Source organism: Monoraphidium neglectum, assembly GCF_000611645.1.
Source record: "Monoraphidium neglectum strain SAG 48.87 unplaced genomic scaffold scaffold00353, whole genome shotgun sequence".
NCBI classification, from domain to species: domain Eukaryota; kingdom Viridiplantae; phylum Chlorophyta; class Chlorophyceae; order Sphaeropleales; family Selenastraceae; genus Monoraphidium; species Monoraphidium neglectum.
In genome coordinates this window covers 12,708-25,413 of record NW_014013275.1, presented here as the reverse complement: position 1 = coordinate 25,413, position 12,706 = coordinate 12,708, and the positions used below count along the sequence as shown (strand labels likewise).

The 12,706-nt window shown below is 61.7% G+C and overlaps 3 protein-coding genes across 3 annotated transcripts in view; all 3 read right to left on the bottom strand.

Annotated features, from left to right (window-relative positions):
- MNEG_2956 (Uncharacterized protein ycf39) overlaps positions 1-823 on the bottom strand; it is a gene marked incomplete at both ends in the record, with an annotated part of 4,609 nt that extends 3,786 nt beyond the window's left edge. The window contains 2 exons of the mRNA XM_014048572.1: positions 353-497; positions 741-823. Of these exons, the coding sequence (XP_013904026.1) occupies positions 353-497; positions 741-823 (228 nt within the window). The remainder of the gene's footprint in view (positions 1-352; positions 498-740) is intronic.
- Positions 824-1,541: 718 nt separating this feature from the next.
- MNEG_2955 (Vacuolar protein sorting-associated protein 29) lies at positions 1,542-3,444 on the bottom strand (the record flags this gene model as incomplete). Its single annotated transcript, XM_014048571.1, has 5 exons — positions 1,542-1,631; positions 2,137-2,253; positions 2,508-2,666; positions 2,988-3,074; positions 3,313-3,444. The coding sequence occupies 5 exons, from the start codon at positions 3,442-3,444 to the stop codon at positions 1,542-1,544; spliced, it is 585 nt and encodes a 194-aa protein (XP_013904025.1).
- A 3,816-nt stretch (positions 3,445-7,260) lies between these two features.
- On the bottom strand, positions 7,261-8,401 carry MNEG_2954 (hypothetical protein; the record flags this gene model as incomplete). The annotated part of the gene is made up of 3 exons (XM_014048570.1): positions 7,261-7,494; positions 7,648-7,989; positions 8,180-8,401. The coding sequence occupies 3 exons, from the start codon at positions 8,399-8,401 to the stop codon at positions 7,261-7,263; spliced, it is 798 nt and encodes a 265-aa protein (XP_013904024.1).
- Positions 8,402-12,706: the final 4,305 nt, after the last annotated feature.

Here is a 12,706-nt window from a genome sequence, read left to right as displayed (position 1 = left end):
GACGAAGGGCGTGCGGTGTGGGCGGGCGGGGGCGTGGACGCGATGCAGGGAGCGGGCAGGAGGCCCGACGGCGGGCGGGTGGCAGGCGCAAGGGTTACTGGTAAGAAAGGAGGGGGCGCGGGCCGACGAGGGGCGCTTGGCTGGCCACAGCAAAGTTGCGCGTCCGCCTTCAGGGGCGATCCTCAGGGTGTAGTACGGGCCCGGCCACTGACGAGCACTCCTCTGTGCCAGGCATAAGCCCTGATGCCCTCTAAGCCCGGATGTCTTTTCAACATGTGCAAGGCGCAGCTGCACACACTGAACTCCTCGCCGTGACAGCACCGCGCCCTTGCAGCCGCGCGGCAAGCCGCACCTGCACGGTGGTCGCCCCCCAGTCGCGCAGGAAGTCGGCCGGGTTCTGGCGCGGCCGCACGATGCAGCGCACGTCGTAGCCCTCGTCCAGAGCCTTGCGCACGATCTGGCGGCCCAGGGTGCCGGTGCCACCCACCACCAGGATGCTGCGGCGGGTGCGCCGGAATCGAGGGGAGGGGGTGGTTGAACGAGGGGCCAGGCGGCCGCAACCCGCTGCGAGGTGGCTGGAGGGTGGCTCGCATGGGTGTATGCGGTCAGCGCACGTGCATGGATGAAGCGGACCGGGAAATGCCGGCATATGCGGCACTGCACTGCTGCGGGAGCGCAGCAAGCGTCGGGCGTCCGCCCTGCGGTTGTGTGGGCTGGGAGCGAGCAGCACCGCAGCGCACCTGTTCTTGGGGACAGGCGTGCCGCTGTTGGCCTCACACACCAGGCTGCCGCGGGATGGCTTAGAGCCTGGAGAGCGTAGCATAGCAATCAGAGCATTGGGCGTGAGCAGGGGCGCGGGCCGGTGTGTGGACCGCGAGACTCCGCATCCCACCTCGCACCTGCAAATGGCCGCCACTGAGCGCGACGCTGTGGCAATCCACCATTTCCCAATCCCCTCCTTGTCACGCTGCTGCCGAATGAGGCCTGCATGTTGCCGTGCGGTGGATTCTGCTGCAAGGCGCGCTCGCTGATTTGAGCTCTTTTTATGGTGTTTATGGCACACAGGAGAGAATTGGACTGTTGAAAGTGCGTGTTGGTGACCGCGACAGTGAACAATGCAGAAGAACACAGGGGCGGTCTGATGGGCTGTGCCGCAGAGTGTGCTCCAGTGGTGGGGGAGGGCCGGGCCCGTGGCGCTGCCGGCTGCCTCTTCCACGCTGCCGCACCTGACGTCCACGGACACATACCATTTGTTTTACATGCTGGAGCTAGCGGTGGCCCCGATCGCCGCGGCGCTGACGGCGTCAATCGTGGCCGGGTGGCGCCATGTCACCAGGCACCCCTCCGCAGTCCAGCCGAATGGCTGTGAGGCACCGTTCTTGTCCCCATGCCGCACCCCCCACAACTCATCCACTGGACAGGCATCACAGATTATTGGAATCAACACCACGCGCTGCGCCAATTGGCATCGCTTCAAAGAATTGCGTGCAACCTCAGGAACCATGTGCTCGGGCGCACGGCCGGCCATGCGCCGCCTCAGATCACAGGGTGACGGGCGCCCCCGGTTTCTGGTAGTCAATTTTCTCCACCTTGACTGCATCATCAACCAGTTGGTACACGTACACGGTCGCCTTTGGTTGAGGGGCGCAGGGGGTTGCAGAGAGCCCAGAGTAATGATGGTTGTGGGTGACACGGCATGCACGTTGTGGTGGCACGTTACGGCACGCAGACCGTATGTTGGCATGCTGGCTGGCTTTGATGATATGAGAATACCAAGGCGTGTGTGTGTAATTTCCAGGGAGGCTTGAGGCATCAGGGTGGTGTGAGCGGGAGAGTGCGTGCGAGTTGAGGCAGGGCACGCGGGTGCACAAAGCGTGGGCAGGGGGCATGGGTTGGGCGCGAGACCGCGGCAGGGGGCCATTTGCAATAGGGGGCCAGTACAAAGTTGGCCTCGCCGAGACGGCAGGGCCGAAATGGCAGCGCCAAGACAGCAGCACTGTGGACGGGCAAACACAGCGGCCGCACAGCGAAATGCAGCGACGGGTTTGGCGCAGGCGGATGGCGCTGGCAGCCGGCGTCCAGCAACAGCCGCCGGCCCTCAACCAACTTGAGGGCCGCGGGTCATGTGCCGCCCACCTTTGCTCCATCGACGTCCATGAGCACGAAGCTGGGCCCCACCTCTGCGTTGAGGCTGCTGTACGCGCCCGTGGCCGACCCCGGGTTGATCTGCAGCCGCTCGCCATACATCACGGCCTGGTGGGGGCCAGGGGGGCGGGGCGCCAGGGGCGCCACTGGGAAAGGGGTTCCGCGTGGCCCAGGCAGCTGCAGAGCGTACGGACGCGTGCCCGCCAACCACAGTTCAGAGATAGCACATGCAGAGCCACACCCCGCCCGACCCCTCCTCCGACTCTTGACCCCCCCTCCCACACACGCGCACGCAATCACACAAAGTATGCCTCCACCCCTGCACGACGCCCAAAAGCGCACGCCACTGCCCAGCACCGCACCGTGCCGCGCGCCCCCACCTCAAACGCGTGCGTGTGCCCCGTGACCAGGATGTCGACGTCCAGCTGCCGCTGCAGGATGGCGAGCGCCTCCTTGTCGCCCCATGGCACCACCTGGTGGCCGTGGCACACGCCCACGCGGATGTCGCCGATCTGGGTCACCTGCAGGTCGAGCGAATTTGTTGATCCGGGAGGGGTTGCCCAAGAGCTGCCGGGGCCTGCAAAGCGAGGGGGTCCCTCTCGTTTTTGCGCGCTGCTTCGTCGCTACGCGCAGGTGGCGCCCTGTCAGGCCGGCCGACCGCGCCCGCCCTGCGGCCGGCCGCGATTGAAAAAATCTCGCCGCTGCCAGCGTGCTGCCAATGACATCCCTCGGCTACAAGCCTGGACTGAGGGCCTTGCCATTGGAACCACATGCGCCGCGCGGCCGAGCGTCGGCATCTGCCCGGGTGTGGAGTGATAGTGCGCCGCTGAGCCGAGGCGCACCAGCTGGTCTGGTGCCTCAAAATCATCAAAGTCACCCTGGACCAGCTTCACATCGGCGCAGATGCCCTTCAGGTACTCTAGCAACGACTGCGGGCGCCAGACAGGGCAAGAAGGGGCGGGAAAGGGGACTTGCGGTGTGCGGCGTTGCGGGTCCCCCCGGGGCCCGGCCGCATGGCGGCAGGGGCCCGCCTATGTGACGGCGCAAGGCGCTGTGCGCAGCCGCACGCCGTCGGTAAAACCGACAAGGCAGGTGCTCACCCTGCCCACGGCAAGCCAGGGCACGGGAGTGCATGCGCAGTTGCAATGCTGAGTCGCGTCGTCGCACCTTGCTGCAGAGGTTGCCGCAGCAGAGGATGTGGTCCACTTTGTTTGGCTTCAGCAGCTCCTTGAACTTTGGCGGTAGGTCCTGCGCCCTGTGCGGGACGTGCAGGTCGCCGATGCACAGCACCAGCACCATCGCCCCCGCTGCCGCGCTGCCGAGGGCTCCGCTCCTGGTCGTGCGGGGTGGGTGGGTGGGTACGCTGGCGCGCGGGACGAGCTGGCGGGCGTGGACCCTTCTAGTATGGGCTTGATCTCTTCCACCTTCACAAAGTATCAAAAAGGTTCGAGAAGCACAGATCAACGTGATCCTAGCTGATCACGAAATCTTTTGGTGCAAAGGATTTGGTGAATTCGCATTGGTGTTCTGCTGTACATATCGCTTCGGCTGATAACACCTCTCTTTTGTCAAGGCGGGCAGTGATCAAGTCACGCAGCTGCAAGAGGCATTCATGGCCGCATGGCATAGTGCGTGCATAACTAGGCACCTCCGGCTGTAGCGGGCAGTCTCAGGGCGCTGTACCACGTGCACCGGGTGGCCGCTGGCGCTCTGCTGGCCCGCCGATCCTCAATGGAATGCCAAGAGCAGCAGCAGCACGGCACGCCAGCTGAGAGCAATATTTTCTTGCAGGAACAGCCGCAGCTGCAGCCGCCGCAGCTTCAGCAGCCAGTATCTGATGATGCAAGTGAGCGTCAGCAACGCCAGCAGTGGGCGGCAGATATGCGGCGTCGGTTCAGCCCACAGGCCATGATCAACGCCGACGGCAGCATCAATCAGGAGTACTTTCGGCCTCGGCAAGGCATCCACATCAGCAAAGAGTAGGGGGCCAGTAGATTCAAGCAGTCGCTTGGCAGGCAGCAACCCGACTGCAGTAGTCCAGAACGCTCTGCAACAGCATAAGCAGGTGCGTGTGATGGCGTGATTTGGTGGGTGCAGGACTAGGCCGCGGGTAGTTTTATTGGAATGGGCACTGCTCGCCCCTTCCAGCTCCCATGTAAACGGGCAACATGTTCAACAGCTGCTGATTGCCCAGCTGGCCTGCACCACCTCATATTTGCACACACCTTGGCTTCCCCCTCACGCATGAAAACTCTGCCGCTCAGGTGTGGTGGGTGGGTGCGTCGCTGCATCAGTGGGATGATTGTGCCAGCGGCGTCGGCATATGTGGCAGCGGGAAACGCTGAGCAGCGGGGGCGTTCCCTGCAGGTTGCTGTGCAATCCACAGGCTTGACATCATCAACCCTTTGGGCGCCGCCATCTGTGGTGCCTGCTTGTATGTGCTGTCAATTCATCATCCTTGTGCAACTATATGGAGGCAACTATATGGGGACAACTTACACACACACAAATTCAGCAGCACGGGCTGCTGGACCTCAAGTGCAGTGCTACTGGTTGGCTGTCAAGGCAGTGTCAGCAGAGGGGTGCAGGCCAACCGGAGACAGGTGGTTGTAAGCAACCCCTGAACTGAAGAGTTGTGCGCACCTTGCAAAAATTTGAATCTGTGTTTCTCCAGTGTAGGGAGGACACAGCGCACCCTGCACTAAGCACTTTGCAATTTATAATTGGGTCGCTGAAAAGATGTGGCAGGGCTGCAAACAGGCTGGACAGCGTGGTGCTGCACGCCTGCACATGTCCAGCCCTGCAAACTCCGATCACAGTGTTGATACGCTCCGCACCCGTGCTAGATGGCAGTGGTGTCAACCACGCAGCACGCAGCTGTCGCTTGATCAATCCGCCCACAGAAACCAGTGGCGAAGCATTGACTTTGGGCCAGCAGCAGCACGACCGGCCGAAGGCTCGGCTGGCGCTTCCTCAAAGGGCCAGCAAGAGAGCCGCGCCTGCCACCGCCATCACGACGGACGCGGCCGCCGCGCCGGCGCCGCCGGTCACCGCCGGGGCGCCCCCTGACCCGCCGCTGCCTCCGCTGGCTGTTGTGGCTGCGCTTGTGTCAGGGCACTCCGCTGTGAAGTTGGCGCAGCGCACGCCGGCATTGAAGCTGCGACAGGGTTGCAGGGGGGCGCACAGTGCAGTGCGGGGCCCGGCTTGGCCAGTGCGTGCTCTAGAGGGTCGTTTAGAATATGTTGCACGGCATCTGGCTGCTACCGTCTGTGTGGCACAAGCGCCGGATGAGCACTGAGCAGCATATGCTAACTGCCGCCTCGGTGCAGCCTGAGAATGAGGGCCGCAATCCCTCGCGCGTGTACTCACAGGCCGGCCTGCAACTTGACGCCGCGAGGGTCTTTGCAGATCAGAGGGTACAGCTCAGCAAAGCACCCATTGTCAACGGCCTGCAGAGACGGCGGCGAGTGGTGCTGGCGTGGGCTTGGTGGGGACAGGGCAACAACAGGCTCTCCACTGCTTACTAGGCAGCTCGGACGCTGGCCAATGAGGCCGATGTCTCAAAATCCCGCTGTTTCAGCCCTTGGTTGTGTAAGTTCTGCGCACCTTGAATCCGACAAGCCCTGGCCCTGATCAATCTACCCTCATCCCAGCAAGCCAGTCAGGCTCAAGGTATGGTTAGGGTGAGGGCCAATGCAGGCTTCTGAACGCGCATCAGCTCCCTTCTGACTGCTACTTGAAATAATGCCGCAGGAGTTGGACCCAAACAGTCCAATTGTTTGCATTCGCTACGCCGTACAGGGCAGCCGTGAGCCTGTTTCTGTGCGCCTGCCAAGATGCTTGCAGGGCCCAACCTCAAGGCTGGCTGACGCCGCACCTCCTTGATGCCTGCGGCGCACTCCTCCAAGCAGCAGCCGTTCGTTGTGGATAAAGAGGTCGTTGAGCTGATAACCGCGGCCGGTTCCAGTGACACCTCGTTGTCGCTGGCACAGTTCAAGAGGCCCAGCACCTTGTCGCTGCACAGTTGAGTCAGGTTGGCAGAAGCCAGCTCCGACAGGGACGTGAGGGACTCAACTACGGGAGGGGTGTGGTGGGGGAAGAGGAGCGAGCGGCGACAGACGGAGCGCTGGGCCGAGCATTCGCGCCAGTGCGCAAGCGCATGCGAGCGTTTAGGGCCAATTTCATGAAAGGCTGAGTGGTGACTGTATCAAATCCCTGGTGAAAACGTGGGGTGTTTGCTTGCTGCACCGTGGCCAACAATAGCCAGCAAGCCACTCGGGGCGTCACAGGCTGACAACCGTGCTGCTGGCGCTGCTGGGATTTGGGTTGCTGTGCGCCTCACATGTGTAGTTGAAGACAGTGAGGTCCCACTCTGTAGCATTGACGACAGGACATTCTGCAGGGCAGGCGGGGCAGTGGTTGCTGTGAGCAGTCGCTGCTTGAAGGTGCCCCCGCCTCTCGCACCCCCCTCCTGCGCAGTCGATCGCACGCCTGCACGCACAGCCCGCAACACCCTGCCTGGATGAGTTTGTTCAGCTGCTCACCAGCCCAATCGCCAACGAGATTGGACTGAACAAATTTTGTTGGCGCAAGAGCAGGAGCCCGCTCCTGCAGTGGTGGCGCAGGGCGCATCACGTGGACGGTGGGTGGGGTGCACTGCAGCGCCGCCGCACGGAGTGCAGCCACCAGTCAACCAACGCTTGTTGATGATAGCATGTAGCCGACAAAGCATCATGCGAAGGGTGCGACTTACTGCTGATGTGAATGCAACCACGCATATAAAGAGAGCCACGAATGTCTTCATCGCGCGCGGATGTGATCGCATTCAGGGGAGATCACTTGCAAGAAACGAAGCCACGAACTCCCTGCCAAGCAAATATTTTGTGTCGACTTTCAACACCATTCTTGCGTCGTACGCTGATTTTGGGTTATGGGCGGCTTCTGGTGGTTACATCAGTACAGTGATACAGCAGTGGGTGACCGTGGTGAGTGAGGCGGTACAACACAAGTTGACAAAGTCAGCCTACAACACGCATAGCACCACCATCAAAGTATTGCATGGGTGGCCCTAACATGGCGGCCACAAGTTCGCCATGCCTCTGAGCCTCCATTCCATCAGTACCCCTGCCGCAGGCTGGGGTCGAAGAATCCCCGCAGCTTCCCTGACGCATCGAACAGCCTGCCCGTGGCGCCGCATCGCGGCGGCCGCGCGGCGGAGCGTGCGCCAGGGATTGAGCCGATGACAGGGTCTGTGAACGCGTCGGCGATGCGCACCGACGGGGACTCGACGAACGGTACATTTATGGTTGCTGAGGGGCCCAGGAAGGGCTGGCGGTGCAGCACCGCCACCTGACGAGGCAATTTGAGCATTGTTCAGGAGGCCGGTTTGTCAAGGGGGTTTCTGATGGACCATTCAATTGTGCTTCGGACTCTCTGAAACCATGGTCGATCAATGCCAGGGAAGCTCATCATACACCTCGGCCCCACCCGCACCAAACCTACCTGCGCCCGGTCGATGCGACGCTCGAGTGCTGCGCTCTCCTTCACGGCATCATACGGCGACATTTGCCGCAGCGTTGACGCGGGGGGAACAATGGGCACAGTGCTGCCCGGGCCGCTGGCAAGCCTGGGCTCGACAGGCTGTGCACGGCGGCACAGGGCCTGTCCCGACGCCGCTGCCCCTGCGGTGGCGCCTACTGCCTCGCCGCCGCTGCCCGCGTCCGTCACCGGCGGCCGCCCGCCACCCGCACCCGTGGCGCGCTTCGCGAGACCCTGCGCGGCGCGCGTGTGCTTTGCGCCGGGCGCTGCTGCCGCATGCATGCGCCGCTGCACCTCCGGGGCCACCTGCAGGTTGCGGTGGATAGTACACGGTGTTGCACCAGAGCGGCGCGCATCACACTTGGTGTACGAATGATGCAGCGTACGTGTGCACAGCCCGTCAAGCCGGCAGCCGCTGCACAATGAATTGCAACCAGGCGCGAAGGCCAGTCCCTGCGTAGCTGGTCCATGGTTTTGCCGCGCCCGATCGTCTCACCTGCGCGCGGCACGCGCGCTGCAGATGCTCCTCGACAGTCTGGCCCTCAATCACGGGCAACAGCCCCGCTGCGCCCTCGAACGGAGGGCTAAATATGCCAGGCACTGATTTCGTCGACACCAGGTGGTGCAGCTGCCCAATCTGGCGCTCGAACAGCTCTCGAGCTGTTTCCCGCCGGCCTCCTGCTCGGCGCAGCAGCTCGGCCTCAAGAGCGGTGGCCATCTCGAGCCGCACAGCCGCATTCTGCTGGGCGACAGCAGACAGGTATGCCTTGCGGGCTGCAAAGCTGTGGATGTGTTTGCGGCTCCAGTATCCGCGCCAGCGCCGCTGGATCGCAGTGGCCGCCGCGCAAAAATATGCCTGAGGGTGGTCGGTGAACAAACAATGGCGTGGTCGTGTGGCCGTTTCTAGCGCAATGTCTGCATTGTTCAGCCACCCTAGCTGCCGAGGCCCCACGCTTGTCTCACGGCTGATGTGCAGCTGCTGCACGCACCACATGTCCTCTGAGATGGCTCCTGATCCCGTGCATTAGTTTGTGTTTCGCTCATCAGGCACTGCCGATTCAGCGCCACCGCCCACCAGTCGCAGCTCGCGGTCCTTGGCCTCCCTGGCCGCCGCGAATCGCAGCCTCCCGCGGTGGCCTCTCCAGAATCGCTGTATTGTGCCCACATGCGCTCTGGTGGCGAAAACACGTGGCAGTGCGGCAGGTGTGGATCTCAAGGGCAGATAACTCACAAGGATCCTCTTAATCTGCACCGTCGCAGCCAACGCAGAGGCGGCAGAATACGCCGCAACACCAGCCACTCGTCACTGCTTTGCTGCACCACCCCCTGTTACGCACTCCAGGCAGCGAAGGTAGGCCCTCTGCAGCTTGCCACGCATAGAGGACTGCAGCACCACTGCCGCCTCAATCTCCGCCTGTCGCAAGGCCTCCGCTGCCCTGAGGAGACGGGTGGCGGCAGGGGCGGTTTCGGCACGCGCAAGCACAACGCGCAGCGAGCACACTGCGCCGCACGCAGCGAGGAGTAGCTGGAGCACCACGCACCTGCAGCGCTCAAAATATGTGTCCATAACGTCTTCCACACTGTCCAGCAGAGCGCGGTAGGCCATCCCTGAGCGTCAAACGCCGTCAAGCAAATCCTACGGCATTGCTCGTTTGCTCCACGATTAGCCAAGGTTGGAATGATTATATTAGTCGAGAGGGATCAACCTGTTCGATCAGGCTTATCATATATCACGTCCTCGCGGCTAAGTTCTCACACACGGCAGAAGCTGCGACAGTGGCCGTCAGCAGTGATACGCGGTGACTTGAACGCGTGCTAGATGCATGGCAACGGCCAAAGACATTGCATATTGCCAAGTCAATACATTCACGCTTCCAGCCCGACACTACTCACTTGATCCATCTCTCAATTTCGGCAAACTCGAAACAAAAGCGCCCTAGGCCAGTCGCACTCATCAAAGAAATCAGGCTAGCGCAATATGAATGCGCTCCGGGCGCAGCTGCGGCCTACAGCAGCCACGCCCCAGCAATCGGCAAAGAGCGCCGCGACCGTGTCATGCCTCCGCCGCCCAGCTGGGCGCGTGTGCATAATCGCATGCATACTCCTGCTTGGCTTGGGGATGCTGCAGGTGATAAGATACCCGGCCTGTCGTGCAATCGCCGTCTTTTCCGAGGGCTGCAGCGCTGCTGTTGCACCTGCTGGCAGCTACGCCTGCCTTCTCGTGCTAACAACCACAGCGCTGTCGCCGGCTGCCCATGGTCAGCCGCCCCCCAAGGTCCCGAGAATGAACGAAGTTTGAATACCGATCAAACAGCCATGCCCTCCAAAAACGGCAACCCGTATCCTCGTTTTGCACTCTATACTCCTGACCTTCCTGGAGCAGGCAGCACAAGCCCAGCCAGCGCCATCGCCCCCTTCGGATGCAGCCCCCTTCGTGCCGCGGCCCGACGGTGAGCTGGTCGTTGGGGCAACCAGCCATGTGCGCATGTTAGCGAATGGATCACCTTTTTGCAGCAGGCCTGGGGCAAGCAGCTGGCTCCACATGGCGAGCGAGGCGTCCTGTCATCCTGGCAGTGGCACTTGTCTGCACCGACAGTGGCGCCCCTTTCGGGGAATGCAGTGTTGAGCTGCTGTCTTTGATGGCACCCAACCCGCCCACCCTCCTCCCAACAGGTATTCCTATGAACCCGGGCGACAAGCCCCAAGACCTGGCTCTGGCGGCCGGCCTCGCCGTCAGCGAGCAGACCGGGCAGCAGCCGGGGGCAGGGGGAAGCGAGCAGAGCGCCGAGCAGCGGAGGGCCGCCGCCTCTAACAGCATCCTCGTCTCAGACGCCGGGGTGAGAGGGCGGCCAGCCGTTCAGGACTTGGCTTGTTTTTGGCTGGGCGTATGGGGCCTCGCTTGCGCCAGATGTTGCACGAGCCCTGCCTGGTCTTCTAGGGATTTGGCATGTCTCTTTGCGTGCGCGCGCTGCCGCTGCGCATCCCACCCGAGCTAGTTTGCCTGTCTGAGCACCCTAAAATCGCCCAGCCACTCGTGGGCTTGCACGAAACATTTGTGTTGCATTGCGCTGCTGCCAAACCGCCACATCACATTACAAATTCATGGACCAACACAGGAGATTCAGACCGGTGGCGCGGCCGCGCGGGGCGGCGTCGCCTTGAGCTGCTGGACGGCGCCAATCATGGTGGCCGTGGCTGCCGGCCTCCTGGTGCTGTAAGCTGAGGCGCGCTCGGGAGATTGGCCCCCTGTCTGTGGAAGTGTATCTCCAGGCATGAATGCACGCAGCCGCACATGGTGCAGCAGGCCCAGTGTCTGGATGGCACAGCGCGGTAGCTGCAGACGTTGGTGCTGCGTTTCGATTGCAATTGAATCAAACAAGGTGCACAAAACATGCAATCAATGTCGCTACTTGCTTGCCATCCATCTTGATTGCACTTGTAGAGTATGTATTAGGGCAGTGTTTGTTGGTGGCGTGCCACACTTTCTTTCACCGACGTCTTCACAGGGCACGCGCGCTGTACACACAATCGGCCACTGCGTGACCGCCAGAAGCTGTCCTGCTGCCAAGCATGGACTTTGGCGCGTCCCTGAAAAATCCCTGGCCGCTGGTATTTGGGATGTGGTTGGTCAGCGCGCATGTGTGCGCTGGCATCCAGCACGTGCTCAGAGCCAAGCAAATCGCCTGCACTGGGCCAATCCTGCTGCTGCACCGTGCAATTACGTACTTGCAGCTTGGTCGGACCGAGTGCCTGTGTCAGGCGTTTCAGCTGCAATTCACTACTCCTGAATAGCTATGAGAATACAATCTCCCTGCAGTGTTGTGTACTTGTTGTAAATTTGGACACACCCTCTACCTTGGGTGTTGATTCAGTACGGTAGTACAGACTGGAGAGTGCGGGGGGTCAATTACAAATCCTGCATCTTGCTTAAATTTTGGTGGTTGCCAGTTGAGACTTTGGCCAGTCAACCAAGATCACAGCATGACTCATGGCCTGGGGGGCCTATGGGCGACCCAACCGGGCACCGCGCCGCACTTACATAAATTCAGGGAGGGCCCTGCCGCCCGCCCCGCCGGGCCCAAAGGGTTAGTTAATTTTCAACTTGTTTCCCAGGGCCATGAGAGGAAGGGGCGGGCGTGTTCGGGGTCCCGCATAACTCCGCGAGGCCTCGCACCTACGTCAGCACAAAGCCCGGCCTCCGCGGTACTCATTTAATATAAAGTATAGATTTTACAAGTTGTTACAGAAGCCGTGGCTCCCGGAAGGCGTGTTCGGGGAACCGCACCACTCTAGGCCGCAGGGCTCGCACCCCAGACCGCTTGCGGCGCCTCGCCCACATCTGCAATGGCTGCCAACCCCATGATTGAAGCCTGGCGTTGAACGCTATCTGAATTGCTCCAGGGATTTGCTTAACTACCCACCCATGAGCCAGCACAACAAAAGCAGCCACGCAGCGGTTGGTGCAGCATGTGGTCACCAAGCACAAAAGCACTGCTGCTAGGCACATGCTGGAAGGGGCTGCATGACAGCGCAATGCTGTGTCAGCTGGTATTGGCAAGCATGGGTCGGGATACGATGCACAAACAAACTTAGGCGCGCAGTCCTGCGCAGCGGACACGTTTGCGGCGAATGCCTTGTGCACAAATGTCAAGTCGACGGGTGTATGCTCGCCCAATGCGTACAGGTTGTAACGCGTGGTGGTGCGGTTCGGCCTGACATAAGCATTACCGGGCATGAAGGCACGGTGGATGTGCAGGGCGGTGGTCCAGGAGAGGCCCTCTCGGGTCGTGCCCCGTGCGCGCGTGCGCGGTCATGGCGCAACCCAGCACAAGGGCGAAGGTGCGGTTGGTGTGCAAGCAACTGTCATGGGCAGCCGACTCAGTCACTAAACAAGCCACCGGCACCACGCAGCCGCTGCCCAGCCGCATGGACACAGCCACGTCCCTGCGAGCGCGTCTCGCGGGATGGACGGCTGCCCCTCTTAAATGGCATCCACCATGCCTAAACCGCTGTTGCGTGACTG